Source organism: Panthera onca, chromosome B3 (genome assembly GCF_046562875.1).
Source record: "Panthera onca isolate mPanOnc1 chromosome B3, mPanOnc1 haplotype 2, whole genome shotgun sequence".
Taxonomy (NCBI): Eukaryota; Metazoa; Chordata; class Mammalia; order Carnivora; family Felidae; genus Panthera; species Panthera onca.
The window spans coordinates 45,448,392-45,461,640 of NC_138344.1; the positions used below are offsets into that span (position 1 = coordinate 45,448,392).

The following is a 13,249-nucleotide window of genomic DNA, read 5'->3' on the forward strand; positions in this document are numbered from 1 at the left end:
TGGTCAATTCATTGAAACAGGTTTGCTTTGTTTTTAATACCTGGAAAAACACTATCCCTGATGAAATGTCATTCTTTAGAGGGGTGTCTTAGATAGTTTAACGGTGGTACGGTGGAGGTCTTTGTACGTGTGTACATTATGGAACCTTTGGGGTTGGTGGCCTCCTTCAACTGAGCTATACCTCTAACAACTGGAGTATAAAAGGTCTTAATTATATGTGTGTTGTAATTTCCATGAAGTCTAGCTGGGTTGGGAGATGGAACTGAGAGTCTAGCTGGCTTGGGAGATGGACTGAGTCTAATCAATCCTCTCTACCAATAAGCATTTTCCCCAGAACTGGGTTTGCCTCAGCCTCTTCCAGTCTTCCTGCAGCATCTCATGTTTTCTCCCTCCTGGCCTGAGTTTGCCCACAGCCCTACCCTATACAAACACGCAGTTTCCACAGAGGTGTGTTCTCTCCCTGTCCCACGAAATTCATTAGCTTGAAGTTGATGCTTGTTCTTGCTTGCTGTTGGTCCACCTGTCTTGTGTATCTGTGTTTCGTGTGTTTGTGCCTTCAGCAGCTCTTGGCACACAGTTTAAGCAGAGCACCCAATACCCAAAGACCCGTAATAAGTGCTTACAAAGCCCAGGGTATTGGCCTCCCTTTTGGTAACTGAGCTACACTTCTTCAAGTTAGGATTTATTACAATAGCTACAACCATATTGTAAATTCTACTAACTTGGCACTTATGTGGAATTGTTCACTTTCAGCCACATTCTATTCATAACAGTTGGGATTTTTATGATCCTGAGAATGTAGAAGTTGAATTTGAAAGTGGTTTTTTCTTTTTTAATACAGACTAAATTGTCCTTAAATTCCGGATTTTGAAAATCATGTGGGAGATTTATTTTGATGATACTTTTGGTGGGTTAGAAGCTTCCTTCGAAAGCAGATTGCAGCAATTTTGTTATGTAATTTGTAGCTGTTGTGTTTTGTTTTGAAGCTTATCACTTATAGAAAGACTGTAGAAACCTAATGCTATCTTACAGAATTTTTTTAAGGGAATAAACAGACGTGCAACTTTCATTAAGTCTTTCCAATCTCTTTGCAGTACCATGCAGGATGACATTTTCATTCTTCATGAGCAAGAGTATGACAGTCTGCTTGAGTCTGTCTTCAAAACTGAATTCTTAAGCCTCTTAGCAAAGCGTTATGAGGAAAAAACCCAGAAGCAACTACCTCTGAAATTTAGCAATACGTAAGTGGGGATCTGGGGCCCAAAGTTGTGAGTAAAAATTGATCTCCCTGCTGCAGTCAAGGCTGAGAAGAGAGGAGGCTTGTGGGGTGGAGCAGGGGGTCTGACCGGCTTCAGTGGCTTCAGAAAAGCCCAGCCCTGTGTGCCTCCATTTCCCCCAGAGAGCCCTAGGGCCTACAGAAGACAGTCCTGATGGATGTTACAGACCTTGAAAGATCACTTTTGCATTTTTGTGAAGTAATATGGACAGCTACTTAAAATTAGGATTTTTCTGCCTTATGACATGAGAAAATGTAAGTTAAAAAAAAAGCAGAATATGGAATTGTGTTATGTAAGCCCATAGGCAGTATGAAAAATAAAAACTGGCTGGGCATTTTAGAGTTGTGGATGAATTTCCCATCTATTTGGGTTTTGGTTGCTAGTGTTGAATGAAATTTCATTAAGTAATAACCACCTTCCATGCCAGGGAGACATGGGCTATCTTGTGTCTGGCATCTCTCAGTTCTCCACAAACAGACGGAGGGAAATCAGAGAGGCACAGTGACACCCCACAATAGTGTGGCCTGGAGAGTGTCCCTTCCCTTTCGTCCGCTCGGCAGACCCACCTGAGTTCACCTGATGGAGTGACATTGGTACCTATAATGGGGTACCTCCCTCACCAACTGGTTTCTTACAGATGCTTGCTGGGCCCCAGATACTTCTGCCTCTGGTCGGGGCTTTGCACGCCGCTGTCCCACACCCATGTACGTTGTCCGCATTCGAGGGCCCCGGGCCGGCTCAGATGACCTGGGTTTGCCTAGTTTTACAGCACGCTTGCCCAGCAGCAGAAAACTCCATGCTGGGGTCTGCGAGCACCATTTTCTCACGTGTTACTAACAAATATCCTCGTCACAGGCTTGAACTCAAGTTGAAAAAGGAAAACTGGGGTCCCTGGAGTGCAGGGGGCTCCCGGCAAGTGCAGTTCCACCAAGGCTTCGGTGACCTGGCCATCCTCAAGCCCAGTAACAAAGTGCTGCAGGTCAGCATCGGACCAGGCCTGCCCAAGAACTCCCGTAAGTATGCACGGGGCCCGTGGCAGGACCACCGCCTGGCCCTCCCTCACCCTGCTCGGGGCCAGACTTGATTCCTACGAGATGCTCACGGGGCTCTGCGAGGCAGAGAACCAGTACATTTACTGCTTCCTGGGGCTGGGGTTTACTTGACATTGAAGCATTTCCAACTAAACCAACATCGAGGCAAATGAGCAGGTTAAACCTTTCTGGATAATTTCGCACTTAAGTATAGCAATCCTGGCATTACAAATACTGTGTTTAAAATAAATCAGGGGAGCCTGGGTGGCTTCGTCGGTTGAGCGTCCGACTTCAGCTCAAGGTCATGATCTCATGGTCTGTGAGTTCGAGTCCCACGTCGGGCTCTGTGCTGACAGCTCGGAGCCTGGAACCTGCCTCAGATTCTGTGTCTCCCTCTCTCTCTGCCCCTCCGTCACTCCTGCTCTCTCTCTCAAAAATAAATAAACATTTAAAAAAAATTTGTAAATAAAATAAATCAGCTTGTTAGCTTCACATGTCCAGCCCATTCCAGTCAGATCTTGTCAACAGTACAAACATTACCTTTTCTGGCAGTTAGAAGAAATTGACCACGTTTTACCAGCCCTTAGCCGGGTTTCACTGTATTACTGTGCATCAGAGCTAATGGCTCCTCCTTCCACCATAGAACCAGCACTTACCTGGAAAACCCCTCCTGCCACCGCACTGCACTAACTCCTTCACCAACCTCTGATTCTTTTTCTATTTATTAGCAATATTTGTAATGTACAGCATAGAGTAATCATGTATGCTATGCTTTCATCTACTGTAGATGTCTTTATAGAATTTTCTCCATGCATACAACAAGTGGATGCCAGGTATAAAGGAGGCCTTTGTGAAATCTGTTTACAAAGGTACACGCTGGCATGTGCTGTAAGTCACTAATACAATACAGACAAATAGCCACGCAGAACATGTTGGTGTGTCTGTATCAGTTGGTACTTACAGAAAACAGACAGCAGTTCTTTTGGGTTTTGTTTTAATTTTTCTCTTTTTTTTTTTTTTAAGTTTATTTATTTTGAGAGAGAGGGAGGGAGAGCACACGAGGGGCAGAGAGAGAGGAAGAGAGAGAATCCCAAGCAGGCTCCACACTTTGAGCGCAGGGCCCAACATGGGGCTTAACCTCACGAACCATAAGAGCATGACCTGAGCTGAAACCAAGAGTCAGATGCTTAACCAGTTAAGCCACCCAGGGGCCCCCAGACAGCAGTTTTTGAAGATGCTTTTAAATACACAGATTCTTGGGATGCCTGGGTGGCTGAGTCAGTTAAATGTCTGACCTCGGCTCAGGTCATGATCTCGTGATTCATGGGTTTAAGCCCTGCGTCAGGCTCTGTGCTGATAGCTTGGAGCCTGGAGCCTGCTTAAGATTCTGTGTCTCCTTGGCGCCTGGGTGGCTCAGTCGGTTGGATGACCGACTTCGGCTCAGGCCATGATCTCACGGTCCGTGGATTCCAGCCCCAAGTCGGACTCTGTGCTGGCAGCTCGGAGCCTGGAGCCTGCTTTGGATTCTGTGTCTCCCTCTCTCTCTCTGCCCCTCCCCTGCTCAAGCTCTGTCTCTGTCTCTATCAAAAATAAATAAACATTTAAAAAATTAAAAAAAAAAAGATTCTGTGTCTCCCCACTCTGGTCTCCTGCCAATACCTCCTCCTGGCCAAACCCAACTGGAATGCAGAGTCCTCTTGGCCCAGGTGAAGCAGTCCTTTGGGCTCAGAGCCTGGCAAAGAAGAGCAACAGATAACCAGCGGGTTGTGAACAGTGTTCAGTAGGCCCCAAGTGGAACGTCCTAATCAGGAGGGAAGGAATCTAGGTACTGAGAGGGGAACCCTCACCAGGCCGCTTCCCCTTGTCCCCGGACCTCAGGACCTCCTTCATTTTGTGTTATCCGTGCCTTCTCACCTCCCGTCCCTCTCAGTTCCTCAGCCCTTCTCTTTGCAAGAAATTCCCTCTGCACCCCTCTTCTGGTTTGATCCTGCCTTCCTTCATGTCCTACTGGAGACCTATCTATTGGTTTCCTTTGTAATACATGTCTCTGCAGAGGTGCCATCTCCTCTGCCCGGCAGTGTTCCTGCCGCCCCAGGCCCGGTTCTGACCCACAGTGGGGTTCCATGGACCACCAGCTTATTTTCTAACTCCTCACGTCTGTGTCAGAAGTACAAGTCTTCTACCCTCTGTGGTCTCTGTTTTCATCGGAAGGCTCTTGACCCTACACTGATGTACAGTGAGCGCTGAGATGTGCTTCTTGCCAGTGACCGTGACGGGCAGCACTCACGGGTTCATTCCGTGCTGTGTTCAGACCACGAGTGCAAACGTTAAAATGTCCCACCCATCTCTTTTGAAAGCCCACAGATATAGAAACGCTTTTGTAAGACTGTAAAGCCATTGTCTCTAACATTTCAACACCGTGGGTCCATCGACATGTCTTCTGGCCCCTCCTGTCCCATAGCTACTAAGGCAGTACTTCCCTCAACTGTCCCTTCTCTAGTGCAGGCTCCTTGCATTTCTGGCTGGAACCTGGATTCCACACTTCTCGAAAGTTTTCCATAAGCAAGAAACCATCAGAAGCCATAAAACCAACCAGTGGTACTGATTTTGACTTTGTCTTGTTTGTTTGTTTCAGGTCCTACCAGAAGGAACACAATTCAAAACAAAGGTTATTCCGGTGGGACGCACAATGCCAACTACCCAATGAGAGCCGCCCCTCCCCCTCCAGGTAAATCCAGCGTGTGCCCGAGACCAGGACCACTAACCTGGACCCATCATTTGTAAAATGTATCTGGGAAGAAACCCATTAGCAGATAAGTGCGCACATATTACCCAGCTATGAGCCACTGCAGTGCCAAATGCACTCCCGCCAGCATAATGGCCCTGCTTGTGACCCCAAAATGCAGGAAAAGCATGAGCTCGTGAGACTGAACTGAGGCTGAGTTAACGATCTGGATTTCATTACCTAGCAATATTACTCCCAAAGGGAAGACTTCTTACATCAGTAAAAGAAAAAGGAGTTCCTTGTCCGTGGCAACCAGGATGTTGTCAGCTTTTCAGTTGGGAGGATGTGGCCTTTGTGGGGCTAGGAGTTCGCCGGCGATAACCCCTCCACCAGCACTCTGTTCCCGCCAAGTATCACAATGATATTTTGCAACTAGTTGAGAGCTTCATGAATAAGTGGAAAATTTTTATTTTCAGTCAGATAGGCTCTTTATTCCAAAAAACAAAGGAATATCTAAAAGAATTACAAAATTGATACAAAAAAATTTTTTTAAACCTTAAGTTTCATATTTCTCATGTTTTATGATAAAAATACAGCACGCAGGTCAATAAAATCCAAACCGGAGTCAATGCAAGACTCTTTGCCTGGAAAAATCCATTTAGTGTTTTAAGAGCACTCTCAAAATGCACAAAATGTTTTTCCCTCACTCACAAAATTCAGTTAATAAAGAGCTGCCCCCAGAATATTGGGTGTTTGTAAGTTCAGGAGTCTGGGTCTGAAACGGTCACCTTAAGACCACACTTAAATCATCCCAGACAAGGAAATAGCAGTGTCTGAAGTAAGCAGGGAAAAGCATTTCTTTCATCTCCTGCTCTGCAGTCTCGAAGCTATATGCTAAAATATGGACACCCGTGCCTAGCAGGAAAAAACTAATTCAGATCTCTTTGGGAGTCCCCATGCTTTCTGCCCAGCTCTCTTTCCTCCCCTCTGCCTTTACCCTTGAAGACAATCCAAGCATAAAGGAACCTAAGAGAACCAATATAGTATTGTGTTACTACTTACGTGCTGGCGCCCCCCCCCCCCCAGCCCCGCCCACCCCTGTGCAGAATCCTGGCCAGACCACCTGGAAAGTTCATTTGCCTCAGCTTAGGTTGGCCAAAGTTGCCTCAGACCAAATACCCGACCTTGAGCTCGGCTCCCAACCCCTCTACGTGACCGTTTTCGTCAATAAAAGGAGGCATTTGGACCTGAATCCCTTTTATCAGCCTTTCTCACACTACCTGTGGTGAAGGAACAAGGTTGGGTATTTTTTCTTTCTTAATTTCTTGTTTTGTTTTGTTTTGTTTTTATTTATGTTGAGAGAGAGAGAGGTGAGCAGGGGAGGGGCAGAGAGACAGAGAGAATCCCAAGCAGGCTCTGCACTGCCAGTGTGGGGCCCGACACGGTGCTTGAACCCACGAACTGCAATTTCATGACCCAAGCTGAAGTTGGATGCCTAACCAACTGAGCCACCCGGGTGCCCCTTAATTTCTTTCCTTCTTTCTTTCTCAGCCTATCACAAACCATGCTTTTATTGTAACATATAATAAAAATGAGTAGAAGAATGGAATTTTAAAAGCATTCAAAATAGAAGCCAGAATTTCTTACTGGATTCAAAAGACATGAAATAGGTCTACGAAGCTGCTGTGAACGCTTCTAAGTGCTTATCCTTAATTTCTGAACTTATCGAAGGTGAATGGGTCACGCGCAGCATGGAGCAGCCCATCTGTGACACCCCCCCACCTTTAATTTCATAGCCCTGCAGCATGTCCTGCTCTGGTTTGCCCCTCTCCTTGGCAACCATCAAGCTCCTTGTTTCTTTAATGAAGAAACTGACACACTGAAAGGTCATATATCTTGTTCAAGGTCAACAGAGCTAACCTAGGCAGAGCCCAATCTGACCTGCTGGTCTCTCTTATAAACTAACGGTCATCCCACCTGTACCAAAGAGTTCTTTTCTTAATTCAGTTGGAAGAGGTTTTATAGTAGGTTTACCAAAATGGGCCTGGGGAAGTCTTGTTCTCCTTCATTCTTGCCCAGATCTGTCAGTGGGAGAAGAGGTAAGGGAGAAGAAGAGATCACACATACAATGGAAAGATAATGCCCCTTTTGGCCAAGGCCTGTGGTTTGGAGCCCATCACCATATTCCATTACTTAACAGATAATGTGATCTTGACTAGGAACAGTTGTTTGGCTACGAGAGTTTGCCCTATCTGGATTGATCCAACCAGTGGCCACATTTCCCTGCCTGTGTAGAGCGCTCCCTCTACCTCCCACAGGGGACTCCTGCAGAGGACACCCAAGACTGACCCCTTGAAAATGGACGTCCAACTGTTTAGACAGCTACCTGCCAGCCCTCTTGAATCATAGCCTCCTAATTTTTCTTAGATCTAAGAATGTGCCTGCCAACTCATTGCAAGCTTACCTTTCCTTGCATGTGGGCTTTGAAAGCCTGAACATCTGGTGATTCTGCTACCCAATTCAAGAAGCATGTGTGAGTGTCTGCTATGTTCCAGGCACTTGCTAGGCAGCTTACAGTGTATCAGCTCTGTCCCTCACAACATATTTGCAGTCATGTCCTCTGTATTTTCAGGTGGGAAAACTGAGGCCTGGCGAAGCTAAGTGACTTGCTCTTGGCTAATTGACGGAGAGCCTTTAAGCAGATCAGAAGATGTAAGCTTTGTTTTCTCCCGTTTTTCTCTCTCTAGGTTACCATCAGAACGGAGTCATCAAAAACCAATTTGTGCCACATCCCCACGCTCCTGGAAACCAGAGGTTAAATCAGAAAAGTCTGTACACCTCCATGGCCCGTCCACCCTTGCCACGGCAGCAGTCCACCGGCTCAGACCGAGTGTCACAGACGCCGGAGAGCTTGGATTTCCTTAAGGTCCCAGATCAGGGTGCTGCCGGGTAAGGGTCCCACCCCCTATAGATGAAGATGGTGACCTCTATCTCCATCCATCACAGCAAGGTCCGGGGATTCCTTTGGGCTGTCTATACATGGTTCTAAAGTTGTTTTCCACCTGCGTGGTATAATCCAGGACCCAAGGCCATGAGGCTCGTGGTTGGCATTCGTAAAAGTACCAGCCAGGTTGACAGCACACAACTCATTCTCTGGAGACGGCTTATCATGATCATCAGAAGAGGGTCCCCTTCAGCCCTGAGATTCAATTACTCTGTGACCTATCTTGCTCTCTGGCGTGGCTGAGGAATGATGGGGTTTTGATTTGTGTCTGTGCCTGCTGCTGCATAAACACTACAGCTCGAAGAGCCATTAGGAACACTGAGAATAACATCCCAGCATTGTATGAGGTACAGATGCTTTGATGAATACATATCTTCAGGGGCTTTAAAATGAGAGCCTCGTAGCCTTTCTAGAACTGAAAATGAAGAGTGATAAAAAGAAACCCCAGGTTTTTAGCTGGAGGAAGTAAAGACTTCTAGAACTCTGTATTGATATTCAAAGAGTTAGTAGTGTAGAAAGGCGGTTGGACACGTCCTGTGGAGTCACCAGGCATAAAACAGGCCCACTCAAAGACGTGTAAGTGATCTCTGCCAGGAGGTAGCTTTTGGCATCAGTAAATAAAGGGGCATTCTAGAATCCCAAAGATGAACTGCCCTAGGATGTAAGGAGTACCTTGCCCCCAGAAGTATTTAGGCACAGGGTGGATGGAAATAAGCAAGCAGGTGTACTGTAGAGTGAGGTTGTCAGGTACCAGATAAGGATAAGGGTCTTATTTCAGTCCTTATTACCTAGCTAATATTGGACCTGCTGCTTACCCTCCTTGAGCTTTTTCTCCTCATCTATACACTGATGTAATGGCCACCATGCATGCATGTTGTTGGGAGGACTAGAAATGATATACATTAAATACCCAGCATGATACTGGGCATGTAGGAGCCACTCGGTCCGCAGGGGCTCGATGACAATGACGGTGGTGGTGGTGGTGATGATGATGATAGAACCATTATCTCACCGAGGCTGAACTAGTGACTTTGAAGGAGTCCTCCAACTCCGCATGATTCTCCATGGTAGAGTGGTTTTCTCCACTGAACCCAAGAGTGGGCCTGCTCCAGCCCACTCTTCCCCTTCCTCATGCCTGCCTGCATCTTCCATTGTCTCCGTGGCTCCACCATGATGGAGTTTCAGATGTGGTCGGGAGACTCGTGGATGCAATAGAGCAGTGCTGGGAGAGAGACGACAGCTCCTGCCATTCACCTCCATTTCCCATTACAAGATGTTTTTCCTTCCTTGTCAGCTTCCTTCTAAAGACCACAAAGCTTTTACAAGCTTAACCACGTTCTCCTGGGGTTCCTCTTCCCCTGGCAAGTCTCACCTCATTTGGGCTCCAGATAGGAAAACACCTTAGTTTGGTACAGATGGCTGTCAGTAGAGATGATGCCACTCTACCCTGGATCTCTCTCCGCACCTACCCCCCACTTTTGTGTAAGTCGCTGCCTCCCACCAGTTCCAACGATCATGGCCTGCCTGGTTGGCTTGATCAAAAGCAGTAGTTCTCTGACTTTAATGTGCACAGAATCACCTGGAGAACTCACTGGCCCACTTCCAGAGTCTGATTCAGTAGGTCCAGGGCGGTGCCCAAGAATTTACATTTCTATCAAGTTCTCAGCTGCTGTTGCTGCTGCTACTGATCCAGGGACCACATTTTGAAAAGCACTCCTCTAAAGGCATCTGTTCTCTAACTGATAAAGCCAGGAAAGATTCTGTGTACAAGTGAATTGAGAGGGTGCTGGTGAGGCAGAATTAAGATTTTTACTCCATAACCCAGACCTACACTATTCAGATGGATGGACCTAATGAAAATAATCAAACAATTCTTCCTGGGCCCGGGTTGAGGTTCGTGTCCCAAAGTAGGCAGAGAATTAAAATCAATCAATCAACAAAATGCATCAAATCTCTTAGCTCTGTCTGTTAGCTTCCTACTTGCATTGGCCTTGGCAAGCAAAACCATCTTTCCAGCCCTGCTTTGCAAGTTACAGACTTGCACACCAGCCAACTGCTAGCATCTGTCAGCCAAAGGCAGGCAATTTAGGAACATAGTGTCTTAACTGAGGCTGCTCCCTTCCAGCCCTCAGCTGCGTGGCTCCCTATTTAAGTCTTCGCGCACCCTTTGCCACCTCTAGGTCTAAAGATCAGGCGTACATAATGTGGCGTGGTGATGGCTATTGAGGCTGGACAGAGAGGGCACCTTCACAGCTGGCTACCAGGCAGTAAGATTTTCCTGACCTTCTGTTGTCTGTACTCTTAGTAGGCACACTGAGTCCAGGAGCTGCAAGAATCCCTTCTACCCTCCTCCTTGTACACTTAAATCTGCTGTAGTGCAAACATTCCTTAGAAAATCGTACTCTGGTCAAAGGTCTGAACTTTTTCTTCATATTTATTTTTGAAACACATCAAGTGAAAATTAAAATCATTTCTAATGTGGCCAGTGACCTTCGGCATGCCTTAGACATTTCAGGAGCCTCGGGGTCACCTGCATTTAATAGCTCCTCTTCGTCAAGAAAACGTGAGTTGCCTTCATTTCACAGCAGGTTGTTGGAGCAAACAGCAGACTTGGGGATCCCAAACTTAAGCCTTTCCATAAACACAAAAATTCCTGTAAAACGTCACAGTTCCAAACAGTGACCTTGAAGGTACCAATCTATAAAGGCAAGGTTTCCGCAGTCTTTTGCTCCTCGGGCTTTCGTACTCTTGGGCTTATCTTTCCTTTCCCTCTCCCACCCCCAATGCACTTTTCTTTATAGACGTATTTAGCATAAGCAATCATTTCTTTTGGATCATGTAATGTGGATAAAATCAAATGGTATAATTAGCACCTCAAGTTAATTCAGGAAAGTCTTTGTCAGTTTATTTTAGGTTCAGCCAGGTTTTTTTGGAGAGAGCATGAAGCCTTCGCTAAATTAATTACCATCCCAACTGGATCCTTTACCCTTGGCTCGCCACGTTTGGGACATGGTGGCTATTCTTACTGTCGTCCTCATTGTTATTGTTCAGGGAAACTAGGAAAGATGTAGAGGGAATCGTTACCCTGCAGTCTCTTAGCATACCTTTTGAAATGTCTGATTCAGGTTCAAGGTCTTTCCTGAGAATCCAGAAAGAGAACAGGTTAAGCAAGAATCATACAAACATTTCATTCATCAGCCTTTGCTCTGATTTCATAGGAACACTTGATTTGCCAGTCACGTGTGCTTTCGGTTATCCCTCCTATAGCTGAGACGTACATAATCTGACTCCATTTCATCACTGGAAGCATTAAAACCCAGACTGGAAATATCTTTTCTGTTGGCCTCTTTAATCCTATGGTCCATTTCATGGGAGGGCAACTTCAGGAAATTTCAAGATACTCCAGAGATTAATCCAACTAGAAGTAGGAGAAATAGAAAAATATTGAAAGTGCTCAGTGGTTGGGCTTCTTGCCATGCCACAAAGCGGGAGGGATCGATAGAAAAATTCAAATGCTGCCTATATGTCTCTTGACAGGATTCTCCTAATGGAGTCATATTTTCAGGGGGCTTAAAATTTCCAACAAATGTCCAATAGCAATATTTCTCAACCCATAATCTACAGGAGCAGCAGCCGTATCCTGGCCGAGGCAGACATGAGGCTTAGGAATTCCTGGCATCCATTCCCACATTTCCAGTAATGTTTATAGATTCAACCTTTTGGAATACAGCATATTTCAAATAGCCAATGAAATAAAATGCCATTATTTTCCTTCTTGGAATTTCAAGACATAAATCTCACATCTGCAGAACAAAGCAGTGATCTTAGAAAGCTCAATCCTAGCTCCCCCTGGCATAGACTAGCTACACCCAGCTGCCCCAGAGGTGTGGGAGCTCTGAAACGTTCACAGAAGGTGGCCTGGTGGTGTGCAGCGAGCACAGGGGTCACAGTTGCAGGAACCGGGTGTCGGTCCCATTTCATTTGTTCGTTCCTTCATTGATTCGTTCCTCAAATATTTACTGAGCCACATGCCTTTTTTGTGCCACACGCTGGACAATTACCAGCTGTGCTTCCTCATGTTTGGCACCTAATCTTTCTACACCTTGGTGTCCTCAACTGTACAATAGGGATAATAATATAATGTTAAAGTCCACTCCTCGGGGTTTCTTGATTAAATAAGGGCTTTGTAAACCACAAGCATGATGCAACTTGAAAGTTTATCTGTATTGGTTTTACTACTGTTACTCATGTCCTTCAGTCTTATAGGGAAATGTTAATATTCTTTTTTTAAAGTTTATGTGTTTTGAGAGAGAGGACACATGTATGCATGTGTACATATAAGGGAGGGGCAGAGAGAGAGGGAGAGAGCATCCCAAATCCCAAGCAGGCTGTGCACTGTCAGCACAAAACCAGAATTGGGGCTCGAACTCAAAAACCGTGAGGTCATGACCTGAGCCAAAACCAAGAGTCAGACACTTAACCGACTGAGCCACCCAGGCACCCTGGATAATATTAATATTCTCCTAGGATCGAAAGGCAGCTTTAGTCTCAAGAACTCAAATCTCTGGACCCCGTGAGGGTCTAAGCTTCAGGCATTGCAGCTTTAACAGGGGAAATAGGTGGCCTAGGACAGCCAGACAAGGGGACCAGTGAGGGAGACACCTTCCCCTTCACACACGTATGGAAGAGCTCTGCCGCTCGCTGTGGGTGCAGAGCAACAGCAAAGCAGCCATGAGGAAATCATTGCAACAGACGCTCTTGCATTTGGACCATGTAAAAAAGTCCACAACCTCTTCTCCAGCTATACTATGACTCCATCTTTTTCTAGATGATTCTGCTCCAGTCACCGTAACAGCAGAGGATTCTGCTCCAGTCACCGTAACAGCTAACATCCCATGGAAAGTGACAGACGTTACCAGGGAAGAGCAAATGCATGAACACTCACATTAGGGAGCCTTGTCACCATTGACGTCATTTGGGGTTTTGCTTTCTCATGGGCTTTCGGCATCTTGTGAGATCGAGCAGTTGTCCGTGAGGGTTCAAGTGTCAGTCGTTATCCTGAGGTCTCAGGGCAAAGGTCTTCCTCAGTCACTAAGACAGGACTTTCCAGCAGCGTGGTTTTTCCAAAGCAGCCTGGATGGAAGGCGCTTGATGACTTGGGAAACCTCGTGGTGTGGGTTATAATGTGATGGCATCGGAGGTGTGATGCCCA

At 46.1% G+C, this 13,249-nt stretch overlaps 1 protein-coding gene across 1 annotated transcript in view; it reads left to right on the forward strand.

Annotated features, from left to right (window-relative positions):
• Nucleotides 1–13,249, forward strand: part of MYO1E (myosin IE) — a 213,188-nt gene that overhangs the window by 184,118 nt on the left and 15,821 nt on the right. Inside the window, exons 23-26 of the mRNA XM_060621053.3 lie at nt 1,095–1,241; nt 2,133–2,290; nt 4,944–5,036; nt 7,781–7,982. Of these exons, the coding sequence (XP_060477036.1) occupies nt 1,095–1,241; nt 2,133–2,290; nt 4,944–5,036; nt 7,781–7,982 (600 nt within the window). The remainder of the gene's footprint in view (nt 1–1,094; nt 1,242–2,132; nt 2,291–4,943; nt 5,037–7,780; nt 7,983–13,249) is intronic.